General features: G+C 38.2%; 1 protein-coding gene and 1 pseudogene across 11 annotated transcripts in view; one reads left to right on the top strand and one right to left on the bottom strand.

Moving 5' to 3' along the window:
• The window catches only part of TOPBP1 (DNA topoisomerase II binding protein 1), a 77,939-nt gene that overhangs the window by 35,093 nt on the left and 23,894 nt on the right, over positions 1 to 18,952 (top strand). For all 11 annotated transcript variants that reach the window (XM_021069467.2, XM_021069466.2, XM_021069465.2 and 8 more), the window contains 6 exons: positions 10,410 to 10,583; positions 10,674 to 10,783; positions 14,723 to 14,846; positions 15,444 to 15,590; positions 15,710 to 15,812; positions 17,677 to 17,869. In XM_021069467.2, coding sequence (XP_020925126.2) covers positions 10,410 to 10,583; positions 10,674 to 10,783; positions 14,723 to 14,846; positions 15,444 to 15,590; positions 15,710 to 15,812; positions 17,677 to 17,869 — 851 coding nt within the window. The remainder of the gene's footprint in view (positions 1 to 10,409; positions 10,584 to 10,673; positions 10,784 to 14,722; positions 14,847 to 15,443; positions 15,591 to 15,709; positions 15,813 to 17,676; positions 17,870 to 18,952) is intronic.
• LOC100737323 (profilin-1 pseudogene) lies at positions 6,246 to 9,620 on the bottom strand (annotated as a pseudogene).

Genomic DNA, 18,952 nt, shown 5'->3' with positions numbered 1-18,952 from the left:
TAATCTTGGTTGGAAGTTTTTTCCTTTCATCACTTTAAGTATATCATGCTGCTCCCTTCTGGCCTGCAGAGTTTCTGCTGAAAAAGCACCTGATAACCTTCCCAGGGTTCCCTTGTATGTGATTTGTTTCTTTTCCCTAGCTGCTTTTAGTATTTTCTCTTTGGCTTTAATTTTGGTCAGTTGGTTAATATCTGTCTCAGGGTGTGCCTCCTTGGATTTACTTTATACAGTACTCATTGTGCTTCTTGGATTTCAGTGAGTGGTTCCTTTCCCATGTTAGGTAAGTTTTTGGCTATTATCTCTTCGAATATTTTTTCTGTCCCTTTGTCTCTTTTCTCTTTCTGGTACCCCTATATATGGATGTTGGTGCGTTCACCATTGTCCCAGAGTTCTCTGAGACTGTCTTCGGTTCTTTTCAATCTTTTTTCTCTTTTCTTTTCCACATCAGTGATTTCCACTAGTCCCTCCTCCACCTCGCTTACTCGTTCTTCTGCCTCCTGTATTCTGATGTTGGCTGCTTCTAATGAATTTTTTATTTCAGTTACTGTATTTTGCATCTCTGTTTGCTTAAGTTTTAAATCTTATATTTCTTTGCTCAGTGTTGGCTCTACATTATCAGTCTTTGCCTCCAGTTTATTTCCAGTGTCTTGTATCATCTTCAGCATCATTAGTCTAAAGTATTTTTCCTGGAGGCTGATAGTCTGCAGATCACTTAGCTGTTTTTCTGGGGTTTTTCTTGCTCCCTTATCTGAGTGATAGTTCTGTGCCTTTTCATTTTTATAGGTTTTTGGTGTGGTCTCCTTTTTGCAGACAATAGAGTTGTAGCCTCTCTTACTTCTAATGTCTGCCCCACTTGTGGCTGAAGTTGGTATGGGGCTTGCTATAGGCTTCCTGATGGGAGGAACTGGTGCCTGCCCACTGGTAGGTGGGGCTGATTCCTGTCCCTCTGGTGGGTGAAGCTTCATCTCTGCACCTGGGTTATTGTTTGGCCTGCAGCTTCTTAATGCTGATGCGTGGGGCCAGACTTTCCCAAAATGGCACCTCCAGAGGAACACATGCTGATGAATATTCCTGAGAGCTTTGCTTCCAATGTCCTTCCCTCACAACAAGCCACAGTCACCCCCTGTTTTCCCAGGAGATCCTCCAAGAACTGCAGTCAGGTCCAACCCAGATTCCCATGGAGCCTCTGCTTTGCCCTGGGACCCAGTGCACACAAAAGTCTGTGTGTGCCTTTCAAGAATGGGGTCTCCATTTCCCCCAATCCCTGGAGCTCCTGCACACAAGCCCCACTGGCCTTCAATGCCAGATCCTCTGGGAGCTCTTTCTTCCAGTGCCAGATCCCCAGGTGTTGGGGACCTGATGTGGGGCTCAGAACTCTTACTCTTGTAGGTGAGTCACTATGGTACTGTTACTTTCTAGTCTGTGGGGCTTCCCACCCGGAAGGTGTGGGGTTGCTTATATTGCATAATCACACCTTCTACCTCTTGTTGTGGCCTCCCTCTTTGTCTTCTGGAGTAGGATATCTTTTTGAAAGTTTGCTGTCCATTTGGTTGAAGGTTGTTCAGCATTTGGTTATAATTTTGTTATTTTTTATGAGAGAAAGTGAGCTCCAGTCCTTCTATTCCACCATATTAATCCTGTTCTCCCAAGAGGTGTTATTTTTAAAAATATTTTATTTGGAAATAATTTCTAACTTGTACTCTCTGCAAAATAAAAATAGTACAAGGGATACTTATATACTCTTTATTCAGGTAATGTATGTAGAGTTTTCATTAATTTCCAGATGGAAGGATTTCATTTTTTCATTTTGTCTAGTTTTATTTCTGTGTGATCAGACTTGTTTATAGTACTTCACAGAGTTTACTGATCTTTTCTTTTTCCCCTGATGTATCATCAGTTTTTTGAGACTATTCCTTGATTTTTGAGAAAATGTCTTGATAATAAGATACATTCTCAGGGTTTTCTCTCTATAAAGGATCTGAATTACTTATTATGTTGTTTGGATCTTTTATATCCTTTCTTATATTTTGTTCATCTAACCCCTCTTACATGGCATTTTCAGGTTTCCTAATATTAGTGTGTTTCTATTTCTTTTTTGCCTCCGATGTGAGGGGTTTTTTTGTGTGGTTGGTTGGGTTTTTTTTCTTTTTGCTTTTTTTGGGGCTTTAGATGCAGCTTTATGAAAGTTCCCAGGCTAGGGGTCGAATTGGAGCTGCAGCTGCCGGCATATGCCACAGCAACAGCAGTGTGGGATCCAAGCTACTGCTTGGATCTGCAACCTACACCACAGCTCACAGCAGCACCAGATTCCCAACCCACTAAGCAAGGCGCCAGGGATCGAACCTGAGTCTTTGTGAATACTAGCTGGGTTTGTTACTGCTGAACCACAACAGAAACTCCAGATTTTGTTTTAAGTAGATCATTGTTGTCTTAGTGCATAGGTATCCATAACTATTATGTATATTGGAATGTGTCCTTTGTCTTATTTCATTTTTTTTTTTTTTTGACTTGAAGTCTACTTCGGTGTCAGGATTTCAATCCTTACTCTCTTATTTACTGTTTTTATGTCCCTTATAAATCTGTGCATTACTTCAATTTTAGCCTTTTTGTATTGCTTTGTTTTAAAGTAGGTTTCCTGTATACAGCACAGAGTTGAGCTTTGCTTTTTGAGCTATTTTGAAAAGTTTTCTTTCAATTAAGCAAGTTAAGCCCATTCATGTATTTTTTTTTTTTTTTTTTTTTAATAGTCGCACCTGCAGTGTATGGTAGTTCCTGGGCTGGGGGCACATCGGAGCTGCAGTTAAAGCCTACACCACAGCCATAGCAACACTGGATCCGAGCTGCATCTCCAACCTATGATGTAGCTTGCAGCAGTGCTGGATCCTTAACCCACTGAGCAACGCCAGGAATTGAACCCACATCTTCACAGAGATAGTGTTGAATCCTTAACCCAGTGAGCCTCAATGGGAACTCCAAGCCTGTTCAAATAGTTAATACAACTTATATTTGGTCTTAGGTCTGCCCTGTATTGTAATTACTTTGTTTTTGTTTTGTTTTTTTTTTTTTTAAATTTTCCCACTGTACAGCAAGGGGGTCAGGTTATCCTTGCATGTATACATCACAATTACAGTTTTTCCTCCACCCTTTCTTCTGTTGCAACATGAGTATCTAGACATAGTTCTCAATGCTATTCAGCAGGATCTCCTTGTAAATCTATTCTAAGTTGTGTCTGATAAGCCCAAGCTCCCAATCCCTCCCACTCCCTCCCCCTCCCATCAGGCAACCACAAGTCTCTTCTCCAAGTCCATGATTTTCTTTTCTGAGGAGATGTTCATTTGTGCTGGATATTAGATTCCAGTTATAAGTGATATCATATGGTATTTGTCTTTGTCTTTCTGGCTCATTTCACTCAGTATGAGATTCTCTAGTTCCATCCATGTTGCTGCAAATGGCATTATGTCATCCTTGTTTATGGCTGAGTAGGATTCCATTGTGTATATATACCACCTCTTCCGAATCCAATCATCTGTCGATGGACATTTGGGTTGTTTCCATGTCCTGGCTATTGTGAATAGTGCTGCAATGAACATGCGGGTGCATGTGTCTCTTTTAAATGTAATTACTTTGTGATTATGTTTTATGTATGTTTATTATGTTTTGTCCCTTATCGTTTCTGTCTTGAGATTTTTTTTCTTTTGCTATCTAGGAAAGAGTTTAATTGTCATGGTTACCTTTGTATTAATATTTCTTATAGTGCTTTAATCCCCCTTCTTCCTTAACCTTTTATATATGTCAGTTTTAAATTAGGTCTTGACCCCTGCTTATTGCTTCTGTACAGTCAGTGACCTTTTCCAACCTTACTCTGTTCCTGCCTTTTATTCTTCAACCCATGGACCTCACCCTGTTGCTTTTATCTTTTTTTGATTTTATTACCTTTTTTATGGCCACACCCACAGAATATGGAATTACCTGGCCAGGTATTGAATTCTAGCCATAGCTGTGGCAACACCAGATCCCTTAACCTACTGTGCCAGGCCAGAGATAAAACCTGCCCCTCCACAGTGACACAAGCTGCTAAAGTCAGACTCTTTACCCACTGTGCCACACTGGGAACTCCTCACCCTTGTTTTAATCTTAATGTTGTCATCTTCCCTGTCATCTTTTTTTCGCCTGTCATCTTCTGGTGGAATGTAGTTCATCCTCTGGTAGATTTCTTAGGAAGGACACGTGTGAACAGTATTTCTAAAAGCTTGCTTCTTTAACAGACTGTTTGGATGTACTATTCTTAGTTTTCATTTTTTTTTTTTCCCTGAGTTTCCTAAAAATGCTGCTCTACTGCTAGTTTGCTTTTATGTGTATTGTTTTTGAAAATTTTGATGCCAATTTAATTATGTTGTCTTTGTAAGTTATTTCATCTTTTTTGCCTGAAAGCTGTGTGGACTTCTGTCTTTAAAGCCTTACAGTTTTACATGGATATATCTAGATATTGATCATTCTCAGTCAATTTTCCCTCATAAATGGTGAGTTTTTAAGTGTTTAGCACTTGGCTTCTTTTTCAAATTTTTGGTCTGACAGATCAGAGTGGAGCTGCTGATTAACTGAGTTTAATAGAACTTGTTAGGATTGAAGCCTAAAGACCAAGCATTCATATTTTGGACACATAAAGTTGGAGATGCCTGTTAGATATCCAAGTACTTTTGTCACATAGGCAGTTACACATAAAGCCTGAAGTTTGTGGAATGGTGAATGGTCTGGGCTCAAGAAAGAAATTTGGAGGTCTGAGTTTGTAGGTAACATTTAAAGCCACATGGGAAGAGATGCCAAGAGAGCAGAAGAAAAGAGAAGAGGTCCAGGGAACACCCAGAGAGGCTCACATTTAGAGGAGAAAACAACTGAGACCCCACCAGTGAGGAAAGAGAAAGCCTATAGATTATCTTAGAGGCCAAGTAAGAAAGTATTGAAGGAGTGATTAACTGTGTCAGATGCTGCTGGAAGGTCAAGAAAGGTGAAAACAGAAAATTGACCACAATGTCACAATGTTAACATTGGAGGTGGAAGTTAGTGGGTTCATATGGAAACATGAGAATGTTTGAGGAGTCTGCTGTAAAAGGGAACCAAGGAATGGGGTACTAGCTTTAGGGCAAAGCATGATAAAAAAAAAAAAAAAAGTTGTTTTGTTTTGAGATGGAAGAAATAACTGTATGCCAGCATGACGGATGCAGTAGGTGATGTGGATGACGGGAGAATTGGTGAGAGGGAATCTGGTGTTTCAGTGGACTAAAATACCAGAAGGGAAGCAGTGTTCAAGGCACAGGTACAGAAGGTGGGTAGATGTGGTGTGGGAGCTCTGATTTCTTTGGCATATGAAGAATCCTTTTAAATGCAAAGAGAAATTAAAAAAAAAATCATTGGCAAATAGAAAGACTTACCATGTTCTCAAAAAAAAAAGTTTAAACATCATAAAGATCTAAAAAGATAATATAGATCCAAAAACAATATAAAAATTTGAAAAGAATAATTAAGCATAGGCACTAGCCCTTCTAATTGTTAAGACATAAAGCTGTAGTAATTGAAGCAGTGTGTTATTGTCACATGAATAATCAAATCTGTACAAAAGGTTACACCCCGTAGGTAGAAGAAATTTATTATATGATAAAGGGGGCATTCAGACAGCTGGGCAGCTGTCTGAGAAAACAAATGGGTTGAAACCTCAAACCTTAGCTAAGAATGAATTTCAGAGAGTCAGATATTTAAATATAAGAAATGAGGGCTTAAAAATATTAGAACAGTTCATGAGAGACCTTTTAATAAATGAAATATTTGTATAAATTTGACAGCATTAAAAATTCTCTATATTCAACTATGTAGATTTTATAAATGTGCAGTAAAAAGTATTTGTTTTAAAAAAATTCTCCATAGCAAAAATTTGACAAATGACAAATTGGGAGCAAATATGTGTATGTCATAGTGGATGTGTGTGTGTGTATATATTTAATAGAATCTTTTTTTTATTCAGGAAAAAAAAGCCCCCCAAAACAGTTTTCTAACCATTTTTATTCAGGAAGGGGATATAGGTTGGGGGAGGTGTCTGTCCACCAGCCCTGGCCCCCTAACCCATGTGGTTTTGGCAGCAATAAGGGTGTGGGGTAATGGCCCAAAAAATAAAAATGGTGTATGTGTTGGGGAGGGAAAGGAGAGGGGTGCAGAAGCAGTGGGCAGTGATGAAGGGGAAGGGACAGGTGAGGTCAGTACTGGGAATGCCACAGGTGGGAGGCCATTTCATAATATTTCTTGTTGATTATACCGCCTTGGACACCTTCCTTGCCCATCAGCAAGACTAGCATCTTGGCAGTCATGGTGGCAGTCGTATTGAAGGTGGGGGCTGAGCCTGTGCTCTTGGTAGGAAGATCCATGGTAAATTCCCCTTCCTTCAGCAGTGAGTCCCAGATCGGAGAACATTTCTGGTCCCCAAGCATTAGCCCATGCACAAAAAAACTTGACCAGTCTTTACTGACCAGGACACCAACCTCAGCTGACGTGATGTTGATGAAGGTTTTTTTTTCCCCCCTGAGATGGAGGCCCAGATGGAGGGTGAATCTTTATAGCCCACAATGACCATGTCCTGACAGGTCTCATCTGCCATGAGGTTATTGATGTAGGCATTCCACCTAACCACAGTGCTGCTACTGGGGCTGCTACTGGGGCCATGTACTGGGCTTGGGCTGCCTCAGACTGGCAGGAGGAGACGGTAGAGAGCTTGGGGCACACACCATGCATGTGTGTGTGTGTGTGTGTGTGTGTGTGTGTGTGTGTGTATAAAAGTTTATATAAATACATTTATGCAAGTGAGTATTTTTAAAAGACTAATAACTCAGTGGGAAAGTGAACAAAGGATAGGAAGAGTTAGTGGTCACAAAAATAATGGAAATATTATACATGCATGAAGATGTTTAATTTCATTCAGTATAAGAGGATGAAAAATTAAAGCATGCAGATAGGTTTTTTTCTTTCTTTTTTAAAAATTATAGTTGATTTACAGTGTTTTGTCAATTTCTGCTTTACAGCAAAGTAATCCAGTCACACACACACACACACACACACACACATACATACACACATATTCTTTTTCTCATATTATCTTCTATCATGTTCAATCACAAATGATTGTATATAGTTTCCTATACTATATAGCAGGAACTCATTGCTTATCCATTCAAAATGTAATAGTTTGCATCTACTAACCCCAAACTCCCAATCCATCCCACTTCCTCCACTTGGCAACCACAAGTCTGTTCTCCAAGTCCATGAGTTTGTTTCTTTTCTGTAGGTAGATTCATTTGTGCTGTATATTAGATTCCAGATTTAAGTGATATTTGGTATTTTTCTTTCTCTTTCTGACTTATTTCACTTAGTATTAGAGTCTCTAGTTCCATCCATGTTGCTGCAAATGGCATTATTTTGTTTCCTTTTATGGCTGAGTAGTATTCCTTTGTGTATATATACCACATCTTCTTAATCCCTTCACCTGTTGATGGACATTTAGGTTGTTTCCATGTCTTGGCTATTGTGAATAATGCTGCAGTGAACATATGAGTGAATCTTTCTGGATGAAAGTTTGTCCAGAAATATGCCCAGAAGTGGGATTGGTAGATCATATGGTAGTTCTTCTATATTTAGTTTTCTGAGGAGCCACCATACTGTTTTCCATAGTGATTGTACCAATTTACATTCCCATCAACACTGTAGGAGGGAACCCTTTTCTCCACACCCTCCAACTGGTGTGAGGTGGTACCTCACTGAAGTTTTGGTTTGCATTTCTCTAATAATTAGTGATGTTGAGCATTTTCTCATGTGCCTGTTGCCCATCTGTATGTCTTCTTTGGAGAAATACCTATTTAGGTCTTTTGCCCATTTTTCAATCGGATTATTATTATTTATTTATTTTTTGCTGTTGAGTTGTATGAGTTATTTATATATTTGGAGATTAAACCCTTGTCAGTTGCATCATTTGCAAGCATTTTCTCCTATTCCACAGGTTGTCTTTTTTTTTTTTTTTTTTTTTTAGTGGTTTCCTTTGCTGTGCAAAAGCTTATAAATTTGATTAGGTCCCATTGGTTTATTTTTTTTTAATTTCTCTTGCCTTAGGAGACTGACCTAAGAAAACGTTTGTATGGTTGATGTCAGAGATAATTTTGCCTGGTTGATGTCAGAGATAATTTTGCCTATGTTCTCTTCTAAGAGTTTTATGGTGTCTTGTCTTACATTTAAGTCTTTAAGCAACATTCTGAGTTCATTTTTGTGCATGTGTGAGAGTCTGTTCTAGTTTCATTGATTTACATGTGGCTGTCCAGTTTTCCAAGCACCACTTACTGAAGAGACTGTCTATTTCCTATTTTATATTCTTGCCTCCTTTGTCAAAGATTGAATTGACTGTAGGTGTCTTAATTTATTTCTGAGGTCTCTATTCTGTTCCATTGATCCATATGTCTTTTTTTGTACCAGTACCACACTCTCTTGATTAGCATAGCTTTGTAATGTTGTCTAAGTTTAGGAGAGTGATGCCTCCTGCTTTGTTGTTTTTTCCTCAGGATGGTTTTAACAGTTCTGGGTCTTTTATGGTTCCCTATAAATGTTGATTGTTCTGGTTCTGTGGAAAATGTTATGGGTAACTTGATAGAGATTGAATTAAATCTATATATTGCTTTGGATAGTATGGCCATTTTAATGATGTTAATTCTTCCAATCCCATTCTTCCAATAGGGTATCTATTTCTTTAAATCTTCTTCAGTTTCCTTGATTAGTGCCTTATAGTTCCCAGTGTATAAGTCTTTCACCTCCTTGGTCAAGTTGATTCCTAGGTATTTAATTTTTGGGGGTGCAATTTTATTTTTTATTTTCTACTTTTTTACCTTTTGTCCTTTTTAGGGCTGCACCCGCAGCATATGGAGGTTCCCAGGCTAGGAGTCTAATCGGAGTTACACCTGCTGGCCTACACCACAGCCAGAGCAATGCCAGATCCGAGCTGTGCCTGCAACCTACACCACAGCTCCTGGCAACGCTGGATCCTTAACTCACTGAGTGAGGCCGGAGATCAAACCTGCAACCTCATGGTTCCTAGTCAGATTCTTTTCTGCTGTGCCACAACAGGGACTCCCCTGGGGTGTGATTTTAAAAGGTATTTTTTATGTATTCTGTTTCTAATATTTCATTGTTAGTGTACAGAAGTGCAGCTGATTTCTGAATGTTAATCTTATATCCTGCTACTTTGCTGAACTTGTCGATCAGTTGGAATAGTTTTTGTGTGGAGTCCTTAAGGTTTTCTATATATAATATCATGTCATCTGCATATGGTGACAGTTATACCTCTTCTTTTCCAATTTAGATACTTTTTTTTTTGTCTGATTGCTGTAGCTAGGACTTCCAATACTTTGTTGAGTAAAAGTGGTGAGGATGGGCATTCTTTTCTTGTTCGAGATTTTAGCAGGAAGGCTTTCAGCTTTTCTCCATTGACTTTATATTGGCTGTAGGTTTGTCATATAAGAGCATGCAGATATGTTTTTAACCTATCAGATTGGCAAAAAAGAAAAATTTGTTTACTTGACCACTGTGCTGTCAAGCATGGGAAACATTAATGCTTTTGCTTATGGAAATGTCAGTGTGGGTGCATACATCTTGTTTAAATTTTCCCTTTACTTTTGCATGTGCAAAATGTGTGTATAAGGTTATTCACTGCATTGTTATATGGGAAAAAGATTGTTATAATAATTCATCAGTGAGTACTGGTTAAATACCTTCTGCTGTATATACATGGGAGACTATACAGCTGGGAAAGAGAATGAGCTCAAGTCCTGGACAGCAGTGACCTCTGCTCACATGGGACTTGAGGGTGGCCTGGGAATAGGAATAAAATTTGTGCCTCTGAAGATTTTTCACAGTTCTCAGCTCAATCTGACTTTTTAATATTTCTTGTAGTTCATGTCTTTTTTTTTTTAATTCATCCTTGCTTGCTTGTTTCCCTCTGTGTTTTTTTGTTTGTTTGTTTGCTTGTTTGTTTGGTTTTTTTGGTATTTTAACTGCAACTTCAACTATAAGATCAAGCAAATACGGTAAACGCTACTGAAAGTGTTAAGCTTGTTAGTCTCTTTGAGCCATTTTGCTGGACACTATGAAATTTTTTTTTCTTAATTGTGTATAGATTCAGGTAGTATTTCGTTCTTTTGGTGTAGTTTGGAGGAAAGCTGGAGGGGGTTAAAGCTATAATCCAGTTAATATTGAGAATTATTCCCCTTTTCTCTTTACCTCTTTTTTCCCCCTCTTATTCTATTTCTCATTTCCCTTCTCTCCCCTCTTCTTTCTCTTTCCTTTTCTCCTCCTTTTCCTTTCTTCCCTCTCCCCCTCTATATGTGCAGGATGCACTTGCAGTCTTACAAACTCCAGGAGGTCCCAGCCAGCAGAAAAGAAAACTGAGTACACCACTCTCAGAAGTCATTGTCAGAAACTTGAAACTTGCTTTGGCAAATAGCTCTCGAAATGCTGTTGCTCTTTCTGCCAGCCCTCAGCTGAAGGATGCCCAATCAGAAAAGGTAGAATTAAATTTCTAATTACAAGTAAGTTTTACACAAAACCTTTAAAGCGATAATGGTTGATTTGTTTCTTTTATTTTCCATGGGCAGGAAGAAGCTCCAAAACCTCTTCACAAGGTAGTAGTCTGTGTTAGTAAAAAACTCAGCAAGAAGCAGAGTGAACTAAATGGGATTGCAGCCTCTCTAGGAGCAGACTACAGGTAGTTGGCACATCTTTCTGTTTGGTGGTTATATGGCCTTAAATTTATGGGGAACCTTAAACTATTGTGAGCATCTACCAAAAAAAAAGTTATTTTGCTTTTCAGTTGGTTATATCTATAGAATCTCTCCAATTGACTTTTAATTTACCGCATCTTTTTAAAATACCCTCTCCCATATCAATTCACTCTTATATGTATCTTTTTAGGGTATATTAATAAATATGTGAGAACCTATGTTGTGCCATTCACTGTTCTAGAAACTTGGGATCCATGAATGAGGACAATCTAGAAAGATCCTTGTCTTCAAGGAGTTTATATAGTCTAGTAATACATTTAGGTCTGAGATTAAGCATGTTTTTACCATAGTGATTTTCTTAGTGTGAGTAGTGGCAAGTACTGCAGCACTCCTGAATTAAAATGGTCTTTTTAAAGGATTTTTGTTGTTGTTGTCTTTTAGGGCCATACCAGCGGCATATGGAAGTTCCCAGGCTAGGAGTCGAATCAGAGCTGTAGCCACCAGCCTACGCCAGGGCCACAGAAGCGCTGGATCTGAGCTGCATCTGTGAACTACACCACGGCTCATGGCAACACCAGATCCTTAACCCACTGAGCAGGGCCAGGGATCAGACCTCAAACCTGCATCCTCATGGATGCTGGTAGGGTTCATTAACCACTGAGCCATGATGGAAACTTTTTTTTTTGTCTTTTTTGTTTTAATTTCTATCATTTTTACTACTTTGGAGGCATAGATTATCAGATCCACTCTCAACCTTTCAGCCAAACTAGAGACAGGTCTCTAGCACAAGTGGATTCAGTTTCAGGGATTGAGAGACCCTTGTCTATCCAATCCTGAGTTGATTGTGCTCCTCCATTGTCTGTGGTGTTAGCTCCCTTGATCACTTGTTTTCAGCCATTCATAGATAGCATAATGATAGTTTTACAAGTAACTAACAGTTTGAGGAATATGATTAGATTTATCTTTCCCTTTGGTCAGTCTTATTTCAGTTATCTTTCTATTTGAAAAGAAATTAGATCAGTAGAATGTAAAAATAAAATAAATCTGCAATAGTTATAAGTATTTAGTGGTTAATTCATCTATTATAGAATAGTGAAGCTTTCTTTTTATAACTTATTTGTATTGTCTAAACTACAGATATATTCTATAATAATTGTCTAATATTATAATTATCTGCTATTATATTATATTACCTATTACCAGTTGCTGATCACTTAGTATATATAATGCAAGTATTATCTCATTTTATCCTCACAGTAGCCCTGTAAGAATATACATATTTAGCAGAATTTAATGCTTCCTTGAGTGTTGTTTGGATGTGGACTTGATGTAAGATTTAAAGGGACCATATAGGACTTGTGTTTTTATAAAGTTTAAAATAAAATGCCAGTCCTCTCAGTATGAAAAAATAAAATATATTGCTGAAAGTCCTAAATAAGATTTAACTGGTCAGTTGCATTAAAGTTTGCATTAAATGTATTCCTAAAGTGGATTTCTCAGAGTTGGTAATGAATGAGAGGGAAGAACTCTTTTTTTTGCTTTTTAGGGCCGCACTTGGGGCATATGGAAGTTCCCAGGCTCGGGGTCCAATCACAGCTATAGCTGCTGGCCTATACCACAGCCACAGCAATGCCAGATCCAAGTGGCATCTGTGACCTCTACCATGGCTCATGGCAGTGCCAGATCCCCGACCCACTGAGTGAGGCTAGAGATCAAGCCCTGATCCTCATGGATACTAGTTGGATTCATTTCCTCTGCACCACAACAGGAACTCCAAGAACTCTTAATATGCAGAAGTTATAGTATGTATGTGTTCATAGAGTAGTCAGTTTTCAAGTGAAGATGTCCCTGATGTTCCCTTCCATAAGTTAGGACTAGGACATCCTTTCTGAAGAGATCATCTGATACTGGCTCCACCTGCTGACAGTTAAGCTTTTAGACCAGACCTCAACATGGCATTCCCTTTTTATTACAAATATTTATAAAACATTCCTTCTACTGAAATGGATTTCATTAATTTATCAACTTTTATAATATAAAAAATAATTAAGTCAGTAAAAGATAATAATGATAGAATGTATATTTAGTATGTAAATGCCTATGCCTGACAACATTAGATGGAAATGGAGTACTTATATTTTTACATACATGTGTAAGATCACTTCAAATGATTCAGCTATAGATCTAAAGCAGATGGAGTTCCTGTCGTGGTGCAGTGGTTAACGAATCTGACTAGGAACCATGAGGTTGCGGGTTCGGTCCCTGGCCTTGCTCAGTGGGTTAAGGATCCAGCGTTGCCGTGAGCTGTGGTGTACGTTGCAGACACTGCTGGGATCCCGTGTTGCTGTGGCTCTGGCCTAGGCTGGCCGCTACAGCTCTGAGTAGACCCCTAGCCTGGGAGCCTCCATATGCCTCAGGAGCAGCCCTAGAAAAGGCAAAAAGACAAAAAAAAAAAAAAAAAAAAAAAAAAAAAGATCTGAAACAGATATGGAGACTCAAATACCATGAGCAGCATTTCTGTTGGTAATATGACTTCACCAAGAGTTATTAGCAAAGTTTCAAAGTAAGCAAAGGGCAGTCTTCCATCAATTACTCAGTAGTTGCTTGTCTGGTATATTAGTGTATATTAAAACTGCAAAACATATAAACTGTCTTTATATGTAAAACAGGTTCTAGACTCATCTAATTAGAACTTTTTTTTAACTGATAAGAATTTGTCAGGACATTGAGAAATCATGTAGGGATAATTGTTTGTTATGACTGTTATGACAGAATTTCTGGCATCCCTAAATGCAAGTAGCACAGCCAGCATATACAAACATATATTATTCTAATAATGAAATCACTCCACCAATTTCCAAAGTAGTTCCTAAAGTTAGCAGTTTTGCTGAAAGCACTAATCTAGATGAAGGATTGGGCAGGACAGCCATCTGTTTTTGTAAGTAAAGTTTCATTGGAATCCAGCAATTTGTTTACCTATTACCTACTGCAGCTTGTGTACAGCAAGGCAAGAGCTGAGTAGTTATAAACGATCTTTTTTTTTTTCCTGTCTTTATAGGGCTGCACCCACAGCACATGGAGGTTCCCAGTCTAGGGGTCGAATTGGAGCTGTAGCCACCAGCCTACACCATAGCCACAGCAACGCCAGATCCAAGCTGTGTCTGCGACCTACACCACAGCTCACAGCAACACTGGATCCTTAACCCACTGATGGAGGCCAGGGATCGAACCCGCATGGTTCCTAGTCGAATTCGTTTCCGCTGCACCACGACAGGAACTCCCAAAAAGATCTTTTGAAGAATGACATAATTTACTTTTTTAGATTATTTTCCTAGGTCAAGAAAATGTTAAATGGGAAGAAATCAGGAGCACAGTATAATAGCTAAAAGTGAGTTTTAAAGTCAAAACTGGCTCTACCACTTACTTTATATCCTTGAACATGTGACTTTAACCATGCCCTTCAGGTTTCTTATCTGTTAAGTGTATAAAATAATACCAATATTCTAGGATTGTTGGGAGGAATGGATGAAATAATGCTATTTGGAATACATAGTCTCCTGTGGAGCACAGAGCAAATGTACAATGAACAGTGACTGCCAATAACTGGAGGACAGATTGAATGCTTTGCCATTTCATTAACCTGAAAATATCTTTATTGTTACCATAAGGTGATATTATAAAAGAGGAAATTGAAAATTCAGAAAAGAAAGTAATATTTTAAAGACTATCCTTCAGACATCTCTCTGTATTTATATTCCTAGAGATATACATATAAAATTTGACAACAAAAGTGGAGCCTATCATTTAATGTTTTTGCTTACTCTGGTTCTTGAAAGTTTTGTGAAGGTCAAGAGTATTCTGTTTATGTCTTTAACGTACTTATTCCTCTTGGGTATTCAATTTTTTGTACTTGGTTGTTTCAGGTGGAGTTTTGATGAAACAGTGACTCATTTTATCTATCAAGGGCGACCAAATGACACTAATCGGGAGTATAAATCTGTAAAAGAAAGAGGAGTACACATTGTTTCAGAGCACTGGCTTTTAGAAGTAAGCCATAGTTTTTTCTCCCCTCCCTGTTAAATGAAAATGTATACAAACATTATTTCAAGGGGCAAACCTACTTCCCTGTGTATAAACAAGTTGATAACCTCAGTTAATTACACATTTGATTTCTTTGGCATCAGAAACTTAAGATCTTTAATCTTTGAATGCTTAATGGGACTTTACTGGGTACTTTTTCTGATTCTCTGATTATTTTCACTAGTTAAAAATGATGTGATAGAAGATTATAAAAATTTGAGCAGAATTATTTTAGCATGCCAAATAGTTTAATTAGTTTAGAACTGTGTTTCTTTTCTTTCATTTTCTTTCTGGGTATTCCCTGGAATGCGATTTATACCTTGACAAAAGCATAGAAATAGAATTAGGTTTATATTTTAATGGACGTAACATTAAAAAGTGAGGACAACTCATCATTTGTGTGGTGGAATTATTAAGTGTCAACTACTTTTCCAAACTTTAATTTTATGAACTTTCGCTGTCTTAGAACATAATGTATTGGTTGTCTTTATCGTACTTAAGGTCACTTATTTGCTAAGGTTTTTTTTTTTCAGTCCTGTCTCAATGCATACCATTGTATTGCAGTGTGCCCAAGAGTATAAACATCTTCCTGAATCTCTTTATCCACATACTTATAATCCTAAAATGAGTCTGGATATCAGTGCAGTGCAAGATGGCAGACTCTGTAATAATCGACTACTGTCAGCTGATTCAACAGCAATGGATGATGAGGTAGATGATGTGTATGATACACTTACCCCTCTTTAAGCTGAATGAATGTGCAATCGTAGGTTACCATGAATCTTATACCAGGCTTGGTTTGAAAAATTGTCATTTTTCTCCTTCAATAGGCAGATCATTTGCCCATAGAAGAAAATGATATAGACAGTATGACCACCGGTAATAAAGAATCAGCAACAGCAAATGGAAATGGAAGGAATGACTCTAAAGGAGGTAAAATATTTTAAAATTACAAAATAAGTTTTTTTGTAAATATGTATCTTTCATATAGAATGCTTCCATTGCATCAGATAGATGAATAAAGTTATTTTCTATGTTGCTAAATATAAGTAAAGCATCTGTTTGAGGATTGAGTTGAGGTTCCATGCCAGTCATTCAGTAATAGCAAAGCTTTAAATGATTGGTGAAATCTGTGAAATTTGTGAAACTAGGTATTTTATGGAGTTAGTGCAACACAGCCCTATTCAATTAAAGGTATTTTTCAAGAATTTGTTCTTCAGTTCTTTAGTTCTTTTTGGTATTTTTCAAAAAGTTTAATTATATGTACTGTATTTTTAACATAAGTTTACGTGATTTTAAAGATACAGAGGTAGGTATGAAGAGTTTCTTCCACCTTCTGGTGGGATCCATCTTCTTATGGATCCTTCTAGAGCTGTTTTATGCAAAACACAATCATAAACATAAATGTTTTCTACTTACCTACTTTTTTAAAAATATGTAAATGGTGAACTACTATATACTTTGATCTTGATCTTTTTATTTAACAGTTTATCTTGTGGCGTGTTTCACATTAGTACATAAGGAGCTTCTGTCTTTTTCCCTTTTTTGGCAACTGTGTAGTATTTATTCACAGTACAAATGGCCCACTTTATTTAGCCTGTCCCTTGTTGATGGGTACGTAGGTTATTTCTAACTTCTTGCTATTGTAAAGAGTGCAGCAGCATATGTCCTCTTTTTAATGGATTAACATTTTCTGTTTTCTTTTTTTTTTTTTTTTTTTTTTTTTTTGTCTTTTTGTTGTTGTTGTTGTTGCTATTTCTTGGGCCGCTCCTGCGGCATATGGAGGTTCCCAGGCTAGGAGTCGAATCGGAGCTGTAGCCACCAGCCTACACCAGAGCCACAGCAACGCAGGATCCGAGCCGCGTCTGCAACCTACACCACAGCTCACGGCAACGCCGGATCATTAACCCACTGAGCAAGGGCAGGGACCGAACCCGCAACCTCATGGTTCCTAGTCGGATTCGTTAACCACTGCGCCACGACGGGAACTCCTCTGTTTTCTTTATTCTACTCTTCCAGAGCTTTTCCTGTCTATGATTTACCTGTTTACTTAGTCCCACTCTGTCCATTAGAAAAGTGTATATTTAGTACCTACTTTTGTGTGTGTGTGTTTTTTTTTTTTTTTTTTTTTTTTTTGTCTTTCTGCCTTTTCTAGGGCTGCTCCCTCGGCATATGGAGGTTCCCAGGCTAGGGGTCGAATTGGGGCTGTAGCCGCCGGCCGATGCCAGAGCCACAGCAACACCAGATCCAAGCCGCTTCTGAGACCTACACCACAGCTCACAGCAACACCAGATCCTTAACGTACTGAGCAAGGCCAGGGATCAAACCCTCAACCTCATGGTTCCTAGTCGGATTTGTTAACCACTGCGCCACGACGGGAACCCCCCCTACTTAAGTGTTTAGTCTACAATGAAACCAAAGATAAATACGTTGTGGTCTGTGTTTTCAAGGATCATAGGGGAAAATCATCAATCACAAGTGACTGTCGGACTTAAGAGCCTGAAGGGTCAGAAGGAGGCACGAAACTCTACAAAAGGGTGAGGGCTGCAGATCTTAGCAAGGTGTTTGCAAAGGGCTTGCTGATTACTTTCTATACAGTCCTCACAGTAAGGGCTGCTGTTATGTTCTGCAGGATTCATAGTCTTAGTATATTACCGTAGCCTGTAGTAAGTATTTGGTAAATGTCAAGTTAATAAATTTATGTTCAACCAAATCTAGATTTAATAATTACTGTGAATAGGGTAGATTAAAAAAAGGAGAAACTTAACTTTATTGGTGTACTTATGTTTGTTTCAAGCTCTGACACAGACCTTGGAGATGAGAGAAAACTTTCAAAAGCAGCTGCAGGAGATAATGTCTGCAACTTCAATAGTGAAACCCCAGGGGCAGAGGAATTCCCTTTCAAGAAGTGGTTGTAACAGTGCCTCTTCAACCCCTGACAGCACTCGCTCTGCCCGCAGCGGACGAAGTAGAGTCCTAGAGGCACTGAGGTCCGTACCTGTCACTGATGGCAGAATAGCTTTTCTTTCCTCCTGGCCTTCCTAGCTTTTCCTCCTTCCTTCCCTTGTTCCGAGCAGTTCTAGCATTCTTACTGGAGAACAGGAAGCAGAGGTTTGTTCCATATCAAGCACCTGCTTCCAATAAGGCATGATTAATGCATTTTATTACCTCCTCTGAGAAAGAAGTGATTTTAAGATCTAGTTTGTCTTGTTTGAATTGGATTCAATGGACAGTCCTGTTAGTTTTGGAGTTAAGTAATTTTAATTTTTAACAGTAAGTACATATATATGTATGTATTTAAGCAGTGATTTCTTATTGGAACTACATGCATCTTTGTAAATGTCTTTATAAATCTTCTTTATAAACATATCTTCTAGGGAAGGTGATTACAGATCTTAGTGTGATGTGACTTAAGTTCCATAACATGAATTCATCTTTTTCATCTTTTCCTTGATAGAAAAATCTCTAATTGTATGATGAGTGTTATGGTACTCATATCTTGATTAGCTGAACTATGCATTTATCTTACATTAACTTGTATTTCATGAGGCTATTTCTTTATCTGAGTACTCAGCAAAAATGGTTCTCTGTTTAATATACTTCAGGTCTTTTTTATCAGAGAGAGCCTAGATTTTTTTGTCAAGTCTGAATAAATAAATATACTCTGAGAATAAAGAGCCATCTTCCTGGTATTTGAGGCAAATGAACTCTTTGGGAGTGCCATCAGCTTTGGCGAATTATTTTTCTAAGATTCCATATATGTTTATACATGGGAATATTCAGTATATACACATTGAGGGAAAATAGTTGGAATTCTGTCACCTTTCCAGTGGAATTGTTACGTGACACCATAAAATACACTTCACTCTAGTCCACTGTATAGCTGGTCTACCTTAGGTTCTGGGAGGTTTGGTTACCAGTAGCCAAAAGGACGTGGTTTTTTTTTTAAGGCAGCCTATAAACACTGTGCTTCCCATGTAATTATATTTCTTAATTATTTCAAGTGATAAAAATACAACTACTGGGAGTTCCATTGGGTTAAGGATCACTGCTATGGCTCTGATTACTGCCAT

This window comes from Sus scrofa, chromosome 13 (assembly GCF_054392235.1).
Source record: "Sus scrofa isolate SSC_HxYL_T2T_F1_AM1 chromosome 13, Sscrofa_HxYL_maternal_Yorkshire_Landrace_v2.0, whole genome shotgun sequence".
Taxonomy (NCBI): Eukaryota; Metazoa; Chordata; class Mammalia; order Artiodactyla; family Suidae; genus Sus; species Sus scrofa.
The sequence above is the reverse complement of the archived record's forward strand: the minus strand, read 5'-3'. Positions and strand labels throughout refer to the sequence as shown.